Source organism: Octodon degus, unplaced genomic scaffold, assembly GCF_000260255.1.
Source record: "Octodon degus isolate 3935 unplaced genomic scaffold, OctDeg1.0 scaffold00103, whole genome shotgun sequence".
Taxonomy (NCBI): Eukaryota; Metazoa; Chordata; class Mammalia; order Rodentia; family Octodontidae; genus Octodon; species Octodon degus.
Window position 1 is genome coordinate 5,028,440 of NW_004524679.1, and position 19,577 is coordinate 5,048,016.

The 19,577-nt window shown below is 32.1% G+C and overlaps 2 protein-coding genes across 7 annotated transcripts in view; one reads left to right on the forward strand and one right to left on the reverse strand.

The window, feature by feature from the left end:
• The window catches only part of Znf711 (zinc finger protein 711), a 26,197-nt gene extending 21,920 nt beyond the window's left edge, over positions 1–4,277 (forward strand). For 4 of the 5 annotated variants that reach the window (XM_023723786.1, XM_023723789.1, XM_004638817.2 and 1 more), the window contains 2 exons: positions 1,004–1,147; positions 1,634–4,277. In XM_023723786.1, coding sequence (XP_023579554.1) covers positions 1,004–1,147; positions 1,634–2,811 — 1,322 coding nt within the window. In that variant the 3' untranslated portion in view covers positions 2,812–4,277. The remainder of the gene's footprint in view (positions 1–1,003; positions 1,148–1,633) is intronic. The other variant, XM_023723788.1, reaches the window with a different exon arrangement.
• Positions 4,278–6,783: 2,506 nt separating this feature from the next.
• Pof1b (POF1B, actin binding protein) overlaps positions 6,784–19,577 on the reverse strand; it is an 83,850-nt gene continuing 71,056 nt past the window's right edge. For both annotated transcript variants that reach the window (XM_023723770.1, XM_023723769.1), the window contains 4 exons: positions 18,457–18,585; positions 17,557–17,639; positions 10,631–10,745; positions 6,784–8,398 (listed from right to left, as the gene is read on the reverse strand). In XM_023723770.1, coding sequence (XP_023579538.1) covers positions 8,393–8,398; positions 10,631–10,745; positions 17,557–17,639; positions 18,457–18,585 — 333 coding nt within the window. In that variant the 3' untranslated portion in view covers positions 6,784–8,392. The remainder of the gene's footprint in view (positions 8,399–10,630; positions 10,746–17,556; positions 17,640–18,456; positions 18,586–19,577) is intronic.

Consider the following 19,577-nt stretch of genomic DNA (forward strand, 5'->3'; position numbering starts at 1 on the left):
TTTTTTTTTTTTTTTTTTTTTGGCAGAACCGGGGATTGAAATCAGGCTGTTGTGCTTGCCAGGGAAGTGCTTATTTTACTGAGCTAGCTCCTCGGCCCACAAGGAGACTTTCTTATGACCAAGTGTCTGGTTATTATTTTCTGCCTTTGCGCAGTATTTGACTCTAAATTTAAATGCAGACCTCAGAAATTTATGAGAACTATTTATCACAGCATGTAAGCTAAATTGACAGTTTTGTCCACATGCATTTTAAAGCTAAATTAAATGAGGGCATGATAGATTTGTGCTTTGTTAAGGACATTGTTCTTTATGCAGTGATCAAAATGAAATTGCAATATTGCCTGCCATATTAATTTTAATCCCTAAAATCAGTCTTGATACTTAGTATTTAATATTCTTCACATAAGTTACACTACTGTAAAGCATATATATGATTTTATTATATATTATCATATACTTACCCTATTTTAATTAACTATAATATGTATATATTTCTTGCTAACTCATTTTAATTTCATAAGCCTCATTTGGTGAGAAAGTGGTCTGATGCCAAGATTTGGTAGAGGGTTAGAAAATTCAGTTTCTCTTTTTTATTTTTGGCCAGTTCAGCACATCTGGAGGGCAGGGCTGGCATGGTATGTGGTGCCAGGGATCGAACTGCAGTCCCCTTTGCCTGCTTAAGCTTGCCTAAGCAGGCACTTGAGACCATTGAGCTATCTCACTGACACATAACATTCAGTTTCTTGTGTTACATTCATGTAACTAATTCATTTGTTTGTGATGATCAAATTGATATATTTTAAGATTTATTTCATGTGATACCATTTTCAAAGTGTTTTCATAATCACTCTGTGTGTGTTTGTGTGTGTGTGTGTGTGTGTGTGTGTGTAAAAGAGATGGGGAGAATATGAAGATGAGTATACATTTTGAAATTTACTAATTTTTCTGTTAAAGCAAAAACATGTAAATATATTTAGTTTAATAATGTACCAATTTTTCCTAGGAAACCCTTTGGACTCAACATTGGAAAACAGAAGTAATACAGCAGCACAGTACCTTCAAATTTGTGATAGCATTAATACCAACAAAATCCTTAAACAAAAAGCCAAGAAGAGGAGAAAGGGAGAAACAAGGCAGTGGCAAACAGGTAAAATACTTTCCTTTATGAATATTTTAACAAGTTCAAATGTGCAATTATTTTTGTAACCAAAGGAAAAACTCAATAACATACAGGATAGTCGAACCTTCCATGTACCTACTTGTGTAGCATGTGGACTTGTTTTATAACTTGTGACTGGTACTTAATAAAACTCCATTTTTCTCTTTTTGAAAAATGGTTTTTAAATAGAATTTTAAGATTTGTTTTAACAGTAGAGGATGTGTTCACTTTAGCTTTCAAAGTACACATGATAACATTATGGTGCAAGAGTGGTATTTAGTAGAGTGCCATTCATTACTTTTAATTGAATTACTTTATAATATATTTGTTTTAATGTTCATTTTTTATCTTACAGGATTTTATTCATCTAGTATAGTTTCCTAATAGTGAATGTCAGCTAGTTTTGGCACCTTTGCTATAAATTTCTTCAAAGCAGTCTGACCAAATGTCACAATTTCCTTTTTTTTTATTTAGCTGTTATAATAGGTCCTGATGGGCAGCCCCTGACAGTATACCCTTGCCATATTTGCACAAAAAAGTTTAAATCCAGGGGATTCTTAAAAAGGCACATGAAGAATCATCCTGATCATTTGATGAGAAAAAAATATCAGTGTACAGATTGTGACTTTACAACTAACAAGAAAGTGAGTTTCCATAACCACTTAGAAAGCCATAAGCTTATAAACAAAGTTGAAAAATCTCATGAATTTACAGAATACACACGAAGATACAGAGAGGCTAGCCCACTGAGTTCAAATAAACTTATCTTAAGAGATAAGGAGCCGAAGATGCACAAATGCAAATATTGTGACTATGAAACTGCAGAGCAAGGACTTTTGAATAGACATTTGCTGGCTGTTCATAGCAAGAATTTTCCTCATGTTTGTGTTGAGTGTGGAAAGGGTTTTCGACATCCCTCTGAACTCAAGAAACACATGAGAACCCATACTGGTGAGAAGCCATATCAGTGTCAGTATTGTGTCTTCAGGTGTGCAGATCAGTCTAATCTGAAAACTCACATTAAGTCTAAGCATGGTAATAATTTGCCATATAAATGTGAGCATTGTCCCCAAGCATTTGGTGATGAAAGAGAGCTTCAACGCCATCTGGATTTGTTTCAAGGACATAAGACACACCAGTGTCCTCATTGTGATCATAAGAGCACCAATTCAAGTGACCTTAAGCGGCACATCATATCTGTCCACACCAAGGATTTCCCTCACAAATGTGAGGTCTGTGATAAAGGTTTCCATCGTCCATCTGAGCTCAAAAAGCATAGTGATATTCATAAGGGTAGGAAGATTCATCAATGCAGGCATTGTGACTTTAAAACATCAGATCCATTTATTCTTAGTGGTCATATCCTTTCAGTTCATACTAAGGATCAATCATTGAAGTGTAAAAGGTGCAAGAGAGGGTTCAGACAACAAAATGAGCTCAAAAAGCATATGAAGACTCATACTGGAAGGAAGATTTACCAATGTGAGTATTGTGAATACAGCACTACAGATGCATCTGGCTTTAAACGACATGTGATCTCAATACATACAAAAGACTATCCACACAGGTGTGAATTCTGCAAGAAGGGATTCCGTAGACCATCAGAAAAAAATCAGCATATTATGAGGCACCACAAGGAGGCTCTTATGTAAGACATATATTTTAAAAAGCCATTTAGAAAATGTTATATGACACCTGGGAAGAAGACCTCACTGTTTCTTCTAGTTTGAAAACAATATTAAATCATAACTTCACATTATTTGTATTAAAGATCTTAAAATATTTGAATTGATGGGGAAATCTCATAACCCCTTAAAAGTTAAAGAACTTAAAAGCACCATAGAATGGTTGCAAGAAGACTTAAATGTCTATTTAATAGTATTTTATGCATAATTAAAATACAGAGAAGTAAATACATATTCCTTAATTGGTTGATCATACTAGAGACAGATGTTTCTGAAAAGAGTGGATTTTAACAATGCTTTGCTATAGCAAGCAAAGCCTCACTTTTATGCAATTTTAGAAACAGGGTGGGGAGACAAAATTCATCAGTCACTTAATCATTGAGCCTTTTATATTGTAACTGGACACTGATTTCCAGAAACAGCAAATGTTTTGTGTATTCATTAAGGGAAATTTCACTGAAAAACAGGTTAGTGTAATTCAGTACTATGAAAAAAAGAATTTCAGAGCTGCTAATATTTTATCACAGGTAAGATGTTTAACATACAGAATTCTGTGCTGAAATCTGAGGCGAAATCCTAGGACTGAAGTTCCCTTTTTTCCTATGTGCAAGTTGATTATTGTTCAGTATTGGATATATGACAAAAGTATATTTGAGTCAAATGTGGCTCTCTAAGATGGATGCAACTGTAGTGTTGCAAACAATAACAGCACTATATTTCTTAATGATTTCAAGATTAAATTGAGAGAACACAGTTTTCTTAAATATAATGTTTGGAGGTTTTTTTTAGGACAGTCTTAGCAAGTATGATTGTTCTAGTTTTACTTGCTCTAATGTTTAAAGGTGCAATTTTATGCCATTATTGAAGTTTTTGATTTTTAAAACCTATATACCATGTTATTAACATACATTTTCAATGTGAGGCAGTATTTATGCTGTATTTAACAAAAACAGTATGCTGCCAATAGAGTTTGGAGGTGGGTATTCAGTTTACAGTGTATAAATTTAAAATATGCATCCTTTTAACAACGCTTTGTGTTAGCATGCTGCAGATCAAAATGGCGCTTAATATTAAAAGCTGGTTTAGGGAAACTTAATGAAAATCTGTTCATAAATATAATGCACATGATGTGTACTTTTAAGTTTTAGTTGCTTCATGTTTATATTCAGCTGTTCAACGTAATTTTACTTCATGCTATATTGTGGCTTTGTGTTTCAAATACTGTTCACTTTTCTGTTTTTGCACCAGATAAGAATCAGTTACTTGAGAATACATTTTTTTATCTTTCCTAACTTCTGAATATTAAATTTGGAAAATCTAATAAAAGTGTGTGTTATGTGGCTGTAAATGATGTACACGCTGTAAAATAAGATTGTCACTGTTATGTGGGATTATTATTTCTCAATGTTATTCATTGAAATGAGCATACAATAAAAAAGCATTTATTGCACCTCAAGGTATTACGAGTTTATTTATAGTTTTATTCTAGTGTTCATTCCTTACTAAAAGACTTTTAAAACTTCTCTTAGCTAGTTTGGGTCCTTTTCTGACATCCGGTTGAAATTTGTATACAGTAACAACAACATGAGCTAGGAATTTAAATATTTATGGTGACTATCACATGCTTGTTCATCAAGGATGTACATTATTTGCTAAAACAATGATGAAATGCTATAAATACAAATGGCTATTTTGAGACCTGATGAAAAGCAAAGGTTCTTAATCTGTTTCTATAATGTAGTCCTGGGAAAGTAATAAGTCTAATCATGTTTCCAACATAAATAAGAAGTATTGATTTAGATATTTAGGAAAGGCTTCTGGAAATGAGCATGTAACTATGTAGCTGTATTCCAGTCAATCAGCCTTTAATAGAAATCACACACCTCAATGTATAGACCTATTGAAAATCTGTCAATTGGATTAATGTTCTTTAAAAAGAAGCCTATTAGATTTACATCTTACAATCAGTGCTGCTCAACTGGAATTTACTTGAGAAGCTAGGTGACATGTAGATTTTAACTCAAAAGTGAATCCTATAATTTAACATTTTTAGCAAGCTTCTACTTGTTGCTACCACATGACTGTGTTACAGCAAAGCACCCAATGAAATTATGGCACACTTCCATGTTTCTACTTAATCATATAAGTATGTGTGAGAGAATAGAGGCAATCCTTACTGAGGACACATTATTTGAGCTGAGACATGAGTGGCAAGAAGGAGCTAGTTATATAAAGTTCTTGTGGGAGACCAAGGCTGAGAATTCTATAAATATAAGTAACTGAGAAAGAACAAATTTTGGGTGGATAACTGTGAGGGATGAAAAGAATTAGGACCTGTGAGAAGTTTAAAGTGCAAAGCCATTTAAGAGTTTTGTGAAAGAATTAATCTGTCACTATTTACATTTTGAAGAGGACCTGTGTAACCCATGGTTACATGAATGAATAATAGAATTTCTGAAGGTGCACAGATCTGTGTTAAATCTCTCCTGCTATTTGTTGTTAGAGTGGAGCTGGATGATAAATGAATGGATTTTCTTATAAATTAGCCTAGAAAACTTCAACCCAGGTAAAACATGAATTCAGTCCAGTGTACAAAGAAATACTACCTTAAAAATACAAATTTACTGGAACAAACCTTCACCATATGCATAACAGCTTCCATCTAAAAATGTTGTTTTATCTATTTGTCAATTCTAAATGGCATAAGTCATGCTAGAAAAAACATCTCAGCATATTGTTTGCTATTGGCAGGTTCAGAGTTCTGTGTAGCACTGTGTTCTATGCTAAAAGTAGTCCATATGCCAATTTCAAATGATATACCTTTTTCTTTGAACATCTCCCAAGTAATTTCAAAGAATCCTGCTCCATTTTAAATTCTGAACCAATTGACAATATTGAGATTGTATCATTTAACCTCTAAAGTAAGCCCTAGTCTCTCACTTCACTCTAAAATGCTGTTATCCTAGATCAGTGTTGGCAGATCTGTAGCATGCATGCCACAGTGGGCTGTTTGTATCATGGAAAGCTGTAAAAGATTTCTATCACTTCAAGATTATAAAACTTCTAGGTCACAACCTGTCATCAGACCTCTACAGTGAACTGTATAAAAAAGTCTATACTCTATTAAAAAAAAATGACTGGTCTGCTTTGTTGAATCTTGGCACAAATGAACAAGGACTGTTCAACATTGACTGTGGTCTATGGAATCAAAGAAAAATTACAAATGCTGGCCTTTAACAAAGTATTTTGGAAACATGTCCTTCAGTAATAAAAGTATTATTTTAGTGTGGCATGGATTGAGAATACAAAGTTCAAGACCATGGACATATCATTTCATTGTCTAGAAAAGAGGTGAATCCAAGAAGATTAGCAAAACTTTCATAAAATTGATATTCGTTATCATGTAAGTATATCAAATAACAAATCCACTATTCCTTTGTAGACTAAACAAAGTATATCTTATTCTGGAATAAATATTTTTAAAGATTTTATTTTAAAAAATGGGTTATGTTCTGTATTTAAGTATTTTCTATTTACTATTTATCCTAGGGTGAACATGAAGTATTTTTTATGAGCAGAATATATTTATTGAGAGAAAGAAAGCTCCTGTCCAAGAAAGGGACAGGAGGGGGGCCTGAGCAGATAGTTTCCCCCAAACATGAAGTATTTTATATTTTTAGTTATGCAGAAAGTACTATGAAACATAAGTTTAATTTGTGTGATGGGGAATATATACCATCTGCAGAAATACTTTCACATTTACTTGAAAAAAACTTTGTATGTTGCAATAATGAGGAGATATGGGTTTTTGTAGAGATATAAAATGGACGTAGAGATACAATTTTTTAAAGATTTATTTCGTTCATTTTGTACTGCCTATGTTAAGAAAAAGTAACAGATAAAGCATCATTATAAAGATGACAAGAATGTATTATGGAAGCTTATGTCTAAATTAAGTAAGTTGTGGACCATAAAAACTAGATTTTTAAGCAAAGAAATTCTAATTTGAAACAGTGATCTGAGTCAACTTGAGGTCAAACTATGTTAAGTGCCATCTGTAGTATTTTACATCAGGAAGTCCTTGTATGGTTTGTTTGGTTCTTTTATTAGAGTGGTGCTTTTTAGTTGAAAAATAAATACTCACATGATAGTAACTCTGATGAAAATAGAAAGCTAAGCTAAATATCCATCTGTAATTCTTCCTGCCCTAGCTTCCATGACAAACATGCAGATTATTAACATATTCAGATACATAAGCAAATTACTTTGCATGTTATTATAGTATCAATTTTATTTGACAAGTCTAAAGTGAAAACAATAAAATACAAATTATATAAACAAGCTGCTTTTTTCATATATTTGCAATTTTCGTATATAAGCTGCCTTAAACTGGTGAGAGGAAATGACAGCACTACCTTTTCTGTTTATCTCAATCACAAATTTGAAGCCAAATACGTATTTTGAAAATACAGTTCTCTGTACTGCTAAATTTTGTATGACTTTTTAAAAAATGTTAGGTAGCGTAAGGAGCTTTTCATGAACCTCAATTCCCTAGCCATAGATTGAGTCAGAAAAGTGCTGAGTTTTTAACTGCCATGGGCTGAAATTTCTTTTAAAAATTCATTCTTATAATGTATTTAAGAAATATTTTTGTAAACTTGAATAAATTAAATACTGTAAAGTTTTTCTTCCAAGTGGAATACAGCTATCAAATACGTGTTGTTTCTATAATTTATGCCTTAAGCCTTTATATCTGTATAGTATTTAAGTATTACGTTTGTATGGCACTATGAAAAAGTTTACCTTGTTTCTGCCTACAACTACAATATAGTGTTACATGCTTTGAAGGATGCAAGTGGGCTAATTTGAGTGCAAATATGCTTCAAAATGACAGACTTGCAAAGGGACTGACATGTACTTAGGACTAAGTAGCATAATATAAAATTAAGTAGATTTAGTTATTTTAAAAGATATCCCACTTCCCTGCTAAATGAAATTAACTATCACCTTTGATATGTTTCCAAGAATTGTACATAACATGCAATAAAACGTTTTTCAGTCAGAGGCTTAATATGAGAAAAGCAAATTTAGACCATCTTTTTAATGCATTAAACTATTTTAAAATTTTTTTCAAATGACTTTAGCCTCTTTTTGTTAAAAACATTATTAAATCTTGCGGCAGAATCATGTATCTCACATCAGAGAAAATCTGCTAAGTCTCTGCCCCCTACAACTTAGTTCAATATATAGAAAGCACCCTGTCTGAAAAATTGTGGATTATGTTCTACAGTATCTCTAATCAAAGTTTAACAAGCAGGTTTCTTCTTTGGTTTGTATGTATACTGAATACATAAATGTTACAGAAAAGATTCAAGTCTCATAAATAGGTGGAGAAACTCATCTGCAGAATTAAATCATTCCATTTGATTCACTGGATAGTGGTATGGTTCAAAACTTTGATTGGTCTTTATCAACAGAGCAATAACAATTAAAATACAAAATGCAGACATGGCCTTCTCTGAGTTATAATCATTTAAAGTGGATCCATTCATGGCTAGAAAAGAAAAAAAGGTAATCTTACAATTTGTTCATAAAAATTATTTATATACACAGTTACAGAACATTATTTGATATGTATAAAAACAAAGGGAATCCACTGTACTTTTGTGGTACTTTGGTATGATCTTGAAACAATGATTTCTTTGGCCTTAGTCAACATACATACATGAATAGCAGGAAGGAAGATTGAATAGATTTCATTCTTTATGTCATATTTAGAGATTAAATATATGACCAAAGGTCTCTAGTAATAAAAATGGTTCTATATTTGTGAACAATATATTTTCATCTTGCTACCAGTTTCTATCGCCCCTCCAGATATCAAATACAATGTTTACTGCTATAGGTTTTAATGGATAAAGAAGAAATGGCTACCATTCTCAACCCTTTATATGGGAGTTTCTCACATTGTTACAACTTCTGGAACACACGTGGTTAGTAACAGCAATAGTTAAGTCTTAGATTTTAGCATGAAATTATTCTTGAGTGACAAAATTGCTACTAATCACATTTTTGGCTCAATTGATAATAGGAACAAATAACTTTGCATTCTTGGCTCTATAGGTGCCCTTTAACAGTTGATGATAGGAACAAGTATCTCTAAGCTAATTAATGATCTAAGAAAAATAACATTTTGAAGATCAAATTACATGAATGTTTTTGTTTCAAGGATACTACTAACTGCTTGCTTCCACTGATTGCAGACAAGTATAGACAGATACCTTCATTGTATCTATGGAAGTTAAAATATTCAAAGCTAAAATACTTCTCATGTTGAGTTTCTTTGAGCAAAATATATTTTAAAGTGAATTATTTATCAATTCTTAATTTTATTAACAGGACACTTGAAATGTAATTGTAAAATTTCTTCAAAAGGTTCTGTAGAATTTTGATTACCACTAGTATATTCAACAATTACCCGTCACAGTATACATTTTGATGTAGAATAAACATGTAGAGAAAGTATACATAGGCACCTAATTAAAGTTTTAGAAATTGAACAAGCATATGCATGAATCATCCAGCTCAAGAAACAATATTATTACTAACTTCAATGTCTTTATACTTCCTTTGCAATCTGTGATTACCTCCCAATAATAACCACCTATTTACTTTAATAATCACTGATTAACTTTGCCTGCTTTTATTATGTAAGCAGTTTCATAGGTAGGAATTTTAACAAAATACATTATTTTTCAAAATGTTTTAAGTTGATTTGTGTATGATTTGAAAGCTCAAATTTCAAAACGTTTTTCATCTATTGCGCCTAAGAGGTGTCTCACATTCCTATGATCTTACTGGATTTCTATTAGAATATCTAAAAAGGGTGTAGGAATATACAATTAGAAAAAAATAAGCCTAAAAGTATTTTCTTGTATTCAGAAAGTCTGTCAACCTCAGTACAACTAATGTCTTGGCAGTATATTTCTTGTCAGTGGTTATCCTCCACATTATAGAATAATTAGCAGCAGCTTTAGCCTCTACTTGCTAAATGAGAATATAGCCACCCTCTACTTATAAGTAACAAAACTGTCTTCCAACACTTGGAATTGCAAGAAAATACACATTTTCTCTTTGATGATCACTATCACAGTAAGTTAATTTGTAAAAGTTTTAGAAAAGTAGAGAAAACATGTAGAGAAAGTACACATAGGCACCTAACTAAGTTTTTGGTCAGATCTTTATAAGAAGAGGGTTTTAATAACGAGCCCTTTACAATGAATTAAAGTACTTAGAAAATAGATGTTGAAGTCTGTATTACCACTTCATCTTCAAGGATGTTTCAGAAAGTGGATATTAGAGTACATGACATTCAAATGCCTGTTCAGCAGCCTCACTACAAAGATTTATAGCTGGAGGATCTTACAGTTTAGTAAGAATATATTTTATATGAGTCCCCTGCTTTTTTAGGGGACTTTTTATTTGTTTTTTACAGTACTGGGGATTGAACTCTGGACCTTGTCCTTGCCAGGCAGGTGCTTTAAGTCACTAAGCTATCTCCTCAACACTCTAGTAAGAAAATAGACGTATTTCCTCTCTTTAAAAAGTCTAAAATGTTTAAATACTATGGAAATAGGTATCATAGTCAAGACTGAGCAAAAAATTTCAATTAAATATATCTTTCCCCATTTTCTTTCATAATTGTCTATGACACTTGATATTTTATCTTAACATTTAAACGGTAAAATATAGTCAAAATAAAATTACAAGTATCACATAAACTTACACAAGTCCATTTGTCTTCTGTTTTCTCAATCACAATTGTCTGTGTGTCACTGCCTGGTGGTATATATTCATAGTCGTCATATAGGAGGCCTAGGATTGGATACTGTGTCCTGTACCTGTACATAAGAAAAATGTTTATAGGTAGCATGAGAAAGCAGTCCTGTTATTAAAACCATTTCCCTCTGAATGATTTTTTTTTATTTTTTTATTTGATTTGATTTGATTTGCGGAACCGGGGATTGAACTCAGACCTTTAGCACTTGCCAGGGAAGTGCTTATTCCACTGAGCCATCTCCCCAGCCCCCTCTGAATGATTTTAAACTTAAAAAAAAACCCTCCCATTGGACAGCAATTTACTACCATTGTTTTTCAAAAGCAGCAATAATAAAAAGAGGACCCTTTATCTCTAGCTGTGATGGGTCACTGATAGCAAAGGACAATGATGCCAGAGAAGGAAATGTAAATTATATGAACCCCGCAAGTACCTGGCACTCTGCCTGGAGAGATTTTCTTGATTGCATGATAGAAAAAGGGAAATAAAACAATTTGGAAATCTCAGAAATTGAAGTAACAGAGTTCATAACAAAGGTAACTCAGGCATCCAGAATTTGTAGAGCATAATATGAGAAAAGAGAAAACCACAATTTGAAGAGAGATAAGACTAATGTGAACTTTTCTATAGCTCATCAATATATGTATATGAAGCAGCCCTCAAAACTTCAGCAGAAAGTAGCAGACTGGCAATACCTCAAGCTAACATAAGAATTGTAAAGTTTTGTATTCCACTAATGGTAAAAAAAAACCCTAATGTAGTGGGCATCCCATAGACAACACATATCTATTGCTTTTGTAGCAGGACAAAATTAGATTAGACTGTATGCTGTTATAACAGTTTATAGAATGAGACTTTATTAAGTTATTTGAAATTTACTTTTATTAGTTTTTACTTACTGTGTTTGTATTACAAAATACTTAACATTATCCCAGAATAAGCCCTTCAAGTATTTTAAATGATACCAAAAATGTCTAGAATTCAACAGTCTAAAATCTTAGTATGTGACATTACATTAAATGTTAGTAATTGTACAGTGAAACTGGAAGACATGACTAATAAGAGAAAATTAGTAGAAACAGACCAAAAGATTACACTGACAAAAGTAGAAAAAGTGGAGACCAGGGATTTTTCTCAGTGGCACAGCTCCTACCTGGCAAGCATGAGGTCCTGAGTTTGATTCCCAGTACAAAAAAAAAAAAAAAAGTGGAGAAGGTACATCTCTGTTAAAGGTATACAAATATACAGTGTCTAAGAAGTTAGAAGAAAATACTGGCACAGTAAGAAAGGAGATGGAGAATATAAACACTGCATTCAAAAGAAAAATAATATTGAGTGGGATTAATAACAGGCTAGACACCCTAAAAGAAAACAGGTAAATTTGAAGACTTCAAGAGAAAATGTCTAAAATAAAAGAAAAAAGATTAAAAATAGTATATAGCATGAATTATCTATGGAGAATTATTATTATATACATTATGTTTATATATACCATATTTTTGTGTACATATGTGTGTGTTGCCAAATGGCAGGCATAGGATTAACAGCATAGTTTTCATCAGATGCAGTGAAAATCAGAAAGTAAAATGATCAAAATATTAAATGGAAAATTCCAACTATACAATTTTCAAGATTTAAATTTTGCACTGCTCTGAGTAGGGTAATGAAATCTTGTGCTATCCTGTTACTCTTGGAATATGAATCATCTCTTGTATTTTCCTTGTATGGGTATGTTATCTACCCGTCATTAGTAACTTAGTAGCTTCTCAATTATCAGGTTATTAGTCATGGTTCCACAATAATTGTGATTATGAAGCTATTCATAATGGCCCCAAATTTCAATAGTAGCAATTTGGCAATTGAAATATACAAAAAAGAAAGATATGTTTCTTTTCAGGGAAAAGGTTAAAACTCTGAACTTACTATGGGAAAAAATAATATGCTAATGTTGTTAAGATCTAGGGAAAGAATGAGTAAGAAAAAAACTTAGGTAAATATAGAGTTTGATATCTAAAGCTTCAGGCATCTACTTGGTACATACTCACTGTATGTACATGTATAACAAGTAATGAGATTGAATTAATAACTTACTACAAAGAAGACCCTAGGCTCAAATAACCCCAACTAATACATTATCAGTTATTTAAAGAATAATTGATACCAGTTCTTCCAAATAGAACAATTCTTCATTACACTGTGAGTTTTACCCTGAAACCAAATCTGAAAATACAAGATGTGATCAAAACATATGGTTTATATTTCAATTAAAATTTTTATTACAGTAAAAGACAATGCCATTTATCTCTTCACCTTGAAAACACTTATCATTGTCACTTTCTGAGAAAGTTCTGGAAGTCATTTTTCAGTCTTTTGTCTCACAATTCTGGCTGCCTCAGTGTCCTGACTCCATTAAAAATGCTTAACTTCATAGTCATTTTCACTTTAGAGAAGTCATATGGTAACAGATCCACTAATAAAGTTTATGAGGACATACTGTACTGGTTTTAGAAACCTACATTTCAGTTTGATATCACTCAGCAGCAATATTCACTGTATTTTTTAATCCTAATTTGTAAAGACATCCAGCAAAAGGAGTTCTAGAACTGCTTCACAAAGTGGCAAGAATAATAGGATAAATATATTGAAAGTGTAGAAGAGTATTTTGGGGGATTAATGGCTATGTGTCTTTTACTGTGATTTTTTCCTTAAACATTTATTATATACTTTGATCATACTTCATATGTCAAAAGAAAACTATGTATGTATCATTTATGAATATGGAGAAAATTCTCACAAAATTCTGTAAACCAAGTTCAGTAACAAAGATTATGATAAAATATGAACAAGTGGATAAATTCAAAGAACACAGGATTGTCACAAAATCAGAACATACTTTAATGTTATTGGTAGAATAAAAGACAAAAATCTTGATTTGTCTTTTGCAGTACCAAGGATTGAACTCAGGACCCTGCGCTTGCCAGGCAGGTGCTTATTCTACTGAGTTATCTCTCTGGCCCTCTAAATAGGTATATAAGAAACACCTGGAAAATTTCAATATACTTTCGCAATTAGAATAGTTCCATAAAAAAAAATAAAAAAGGGGGGCTGGAGAGATGGCTCAGTGGAATAAGCGCTTCCTTGGCAAGCGCAAGGGTCTGAGTTCAATCCCCAGTTCCGAAAAAAAAAAAAAAAGAATAGTTCCATAAAGTAACATTACAAAGGAACATCTCCAACTTGATAAAAGCCCACAGATAACATCATATTTAGTGCTTAAAGAGTAAATGTTGGGCCTGGAAGATATCTCAGAGGTCCAAGTGCCTGCCTGGCAAGCACATAGATCCCAGATTGATCCCTAGTACTATATGTGGGGCCAGCCCCACACCAAGCCGGCTACCAAAAGCAGGTGTGGTGACATATACCTGTAATCTCACCACTAAGGAACCTGAGACAAAAGGATCACTATGAGTCTGAGCTGCATAGCAAGACCTTGTACCAAATAAATAAATAGATTTTTTTAAAAGAGTAAATGTTTTCCCCTTGATCCAAAAAGAAGTATACCAACTTTTGCCACTTATATTTACTACTGAAGGTTTGAGGGAAATTCGGCAATAAAAATAAATAATATTCTGGAGTTCAGATAGAAAATGAAGTCAAACTATCATTTACAAATGATAAAGTTACATATAAAATTTTAAGTCTGATTAGAAACTATTAGAAGTAACAAATAAAATTAGGAAAATTACAGAGAAAAATAAACATAGAATATTAATGGCAGTCCTATAACTTGTAATGAACATTGTATAAATGAAAATAAATAAACAATTCCACGTATAAACATAAAAAATGGAAAAGCTTTCTCATAGCAAAGAACCAATAGAGTGAAGAGACAACAGAATAGAAATTTTTCTCCTTTTCCTCAGATAGAAGAGTTGCATCTAGAATATATAAAGAACACATAAATATTAGACCCCCAATAGAAAAGGTCAATCAAAAATGGGAACTGAAATGAACACATACTTCTCACAGTGAGTACAAATTGCCAATTAATCTATGAAAAAAAATGTTCACCATTTCTAATTGCTAAAAATACAAGTTAAAATAACACTGAGATTCCATTTTAATCTACAATGTATGGTCATCATCAATGAAATATAACAAATGCTGATGAAGCTGCAGAGAAAATGGAATCCTACATTTTTTGGCAGAAATGTAACTAATACAACCATTATGAAAATGAAGGTGGAGATTCCTCAAAAAAACTGAAAGAAGAAATTCAATGCAGCTATTCCTCTTCTAGGTATCTACCTGAAATAAAGGCATTGCATTACAGTGACACATAATTTATCATGGTATAGCAACACAAATCATTGTAGCTAATTCTTGGAAGTGGCCTTTATGCCCATCAACAGCTGAATAGGCAAAGAAAATGGGATACTTTTACACAGTAGAGCACTATTTAGACATAAAGAAAGACAAAAATCACATCACTTGTGGGAAAATTCATGTACCTTGAGACCATAATGTTAAGTGAAATAAATCAGGCACACAAATTTAAATGCTACATGGTTTCTGTTATATGAAAAACCTGAAGTATACATAATTTAAAGGACAAAATGAAATATAGATGATAGCAAACAGGAATCTAGGTATTTGCAAACAGATTATCTAGAGATGGAAAGGGAAGAAAACGAAAGAAAAATAAAAATAGTATGTGTCATCAACAGATACCAATTTCTCATGATAAATATAATCATGTACTTATAAAAGTTAGAAAATAATAATATATAATACTTAGGAATAAATCTAACAAAAAAAACCTTTAAGACTTTTGTTATGCTTTATATCAAAAATGTCCCCTGAAACTTCACATGCTCCAAGGTGAGGTTTTTGTGAATACCTGGATAATGACTGATACTAGATTAAGTGTGTGATAACTGAATTAATCTACTGCTAAGTTTAGCATAGTTCTAAGTATGAAAAATGGGAAGGCCTAATCTTTGTGTGGGTGGCACCATTCAGTTGTCTTATATTTTAAATGACATAAAAGGGAAAGGAAGACTTATTGCTGCTGTTTTCTGCCTTCCCTGGGATGGACTGTTGTTTCTCTTCTGTCATACCACACTGCCTTGGAGCTGGATTATGGACTAAAACCTCTACTACTGTGAGCAAAAATAAAACTTTCATTCATTAATGTTTGAGTGTCAGATATTTTGTCCCACAATGAGAAAATAACTAAGGCACTTATACAATAAAAACTAAAAATAGCCTTGAGGCAAGTGTGTCCAATTTGGTCCCCAGTACTACAAAAAAAGTAAAACAAAAACAAAAATAAAATGAAAAATTTAAAAAGGTTGTAAATGGAAAGGTGTCTCATGCTCTTGGATCAGAATATTTAATATTAAGATTATAATGTACCGCCAGTTTTTTCATATTTGATGAAATTCCTATAAAAATCTTGAGATGGAACTTTTATAAACATTAACAAAATTATCCTAAGATTAATATGGAAAATCTAGGAGCTAATAAAAGCAAAAACAATTTTGGAAAGAATGGTAGTATGGAGACTCACACTTGTAATTTCAAAACTTACTATAAAACTGTTCTATTCAGGACACCACAACACTTAATAAAAAACAAAATGAAAGAAGAAAATCGCGAGTCTGAAATTTTACCCTTATATTTAAAGTCATTTGTTTCTAGAGAAACATATCAAATCTGATCAGTGGAGGACGAAATAGCATGTTGTACAACATGTACTGGGACAAATAGATATCCCAGGGCACAAGATTGAGCTCCACTGCTAATGTAGATGTTCACTGGTAAAGCTACTTTAAAAAGCATTATGGTAGTTCCTCAAAAGTTAAACATTGCATTACCCTGTTACCTAGATTCTCAATTCCTAGGTGTATTCTCAAAAGAAATGAATACATATTCTATATAAACTTGTAGAAATGTATTCATAGTATTATTACTTGTAACTGCCAAAAAATTAAAAATAATGTAAAGATTATTGGATAAATAGATAAAAATGTCATATATTTATAAAATGGGAAATTATTAGCAAGAAAAGCAGTAAAGTACCGGAATACGCTAAACCATGAATATATCTTGAGTATACAAAATAAAGTTACAAGTATTCCATTTACATGAAATATGCAAAGTAGGGATTTTTCTGAAACTCTTTAAATTTTTATTAGTACATGCTAGCAGTACATTCTGTGTGAGTAGTTGCTACATATGGAAAACATAGTTACTTTCTATTTTGTTTGGAAAAATTGCTAGAATGTAAGTAGCAGTCATATCCTTACTGTGAGGGGAAACTGTCTAAGGGTAATATCTACACACGAAAGAGCAGAGCCAAGACATAAAGAAAGATTTATAAAGACCTGTTTTGAGTACTCATAACCATCTGAACATTAAGCAACTCCCACTAAGTAATTTTACTAATTTTGAGCTTAAATTGGGTGTCATTGTGAGCAACTCAGCAAGTCCAACCTATTATGGTTGGATAAAGCATTGAGTTTGTTTGTTTGTTTGTTTGTTGTTTGTGTTTTTGTGTGGTTTTTTTTTTTGCCAGGAATCTAACTCAAGATCTTGCACTTGCCAGGCAGGAACTTTACTGCTGAGCTATATCTCTGGCCCCACGTATTTCTTTTTACTTTCATAGTATTAAACACATTGTAAGTATAGAAAAAGTAGTTACAGGATTGTATTTAACATTATAGCCATGCTATGAATATATTCTTTATTATAATTCATTTGTGGTAGAAAATATAAAATTCTGTCTAGTGGTATCTATATCTATCTTTATCAATTAATAGTACAATCACTTAAATTATATAATAATATTACAATTTTATTTAAAAATACATTACTTTTTGGTTGTAATAGTAGTCCTTCCACCACTGGAGGATTGGTTATGGGATGAGTATATTTCTTGTCTCAACTTTGAGAGTTCCTTACAAATAGAAGATAAATCATTGGAATAAAAATAGAAAACATGAGGTAAGCATGTCTGATCATTTAACAAGGTTACTAACTATCACCATTCCCTTTTTTAGCCTTGTGCTAAGAGTGTTCAAATCCCAAAGTTGAATAGCATATAGTGTTTCTTCACAATAATCAAGAAGTTTTATGGGTTTGGAGGAGATCACTAACTAAAGTAGGATATCTATATTTGGTAGATAACTTGAAATCGAATGGCTATAGTTCTCGAGATAAAGGTGTGAAAGTTTTTGTTATAAAAAGCTTGATAAATAAAGCCAAAGCATGAAAGTATCAACGCTTCAGCATGGAAGCAGATGTAGCTTAATAATAGAACTTGATCAGTGCATGTTAACTCTAAGCACCATTAATTCAATAATAGTAGTGTATTACCCACCACTTTTGGTAGTTCCTTTAGTACTTATGCCAGATGCTGAACTATATTCTGCGGATACAGGAAGAAATGTAATACAGTCCCTTGATGAAGGACTCATAATAAGGAGTTTGCAAGATTATGGCGAGGTTCATTAGTAATGCAATATAAAGTCAATGTCTTAAAATTTTAGCAGTGCAACACAATCGTACTTAATTTTGCTTAAATTCTATATCTCATTTGAATTATTTATCTGGAAATATAAGTTGCCTTCAATGCACTGGCATATAATAAAATATATCTCAAGGATGTGTCTTTTTCTAGTCCAAAGGAAGGTGTTTCTTTTTCTTTTTCTTTTTTTTTTTTACATAACTGAGTTGTATTAGTTTTCTCCTTTCCAGCTCTTTCCTTTCTTTACCTCTGACTGACGCTTTATGAGGGAATCCTTCTCTTCCAGCAAGCTTGTCAGTTCATGAAGCTTGAACTGAAAATCACTACAGCTTCCTTCTCTTCTTGAAACATCTTTCTGGTACTGATTTAATTGGGACTAAAGATTTAGAAAGAAATAAATATTATTATAACATTTATTGATTAAAAATTAACTAAATTCCAGTGTGGTTTGGTTACCACACAGTCAGTACAGTTGATGAAAAAATGAAAAGCAAGATACCAATAACTATATACTTCTACAAAATTTTATGAATTAAAATTCCAGCTATGATATTATCTAAATATACTCTTACAGTCCAATAATTAAAATAAAGCTATGAGAACAGGAACTTTGGATTCCTTCATACACTAATCCTTTTGAATACTGATATTTTGCTGTGATATTCAATTGACAAGCTATTCCTCTTCTCTGACTTCTCTTAGTACTTATAGCATCCTTGTTAAATAAGAATTATTATAATCCTTATTTATAAGAGATAAAATCATTCCAAAGGTTAAAAGACATAGAACTACGTACTAACAAATCTAAAACACTAAAATATGTGTTCTGACTACAAATCTTATCCATTTTTTCTCTTCATCACATATGTACATATAGCTGGCAGTGAGGTTAGCCTGCTATTAGTAATGCTGTGATGGAAGAGGAAACTGATAGAAGGAATCTGGTAGAACACTTAGTATACTTTTAAACAAATTAGACTTTGTTTTATTTCTATTGGTAAAGGTTGTAAAGTGATATGTGGAGAGAAAACTTTTTGATCATTGCCATATGATATGTCAAATTTGTTAGATTAATTAACACGTAGCAGACTGGTGTGGCAAGCTCTTGAGTGTGTTAGGGGTGGGTCATGGAGGAATTGCCTTGAGTGGTATATATCATCCTTCACCTGATCTTCTTTGGCATTATTACGCTGCTCTACTCCTCAGCCATCATAAACAAAGCAGCTTTGCTCTGTCACGCCACTTTAGTATGATATTCCTCCCTTGGAGTCAGCTGATGATAGATTGAATATCCCCAAACTGTGAACTAAATTAAACCTTTCCTCTTTTAAATTCTATATGTTGCATATTGTATCCAGCAATGGGAAC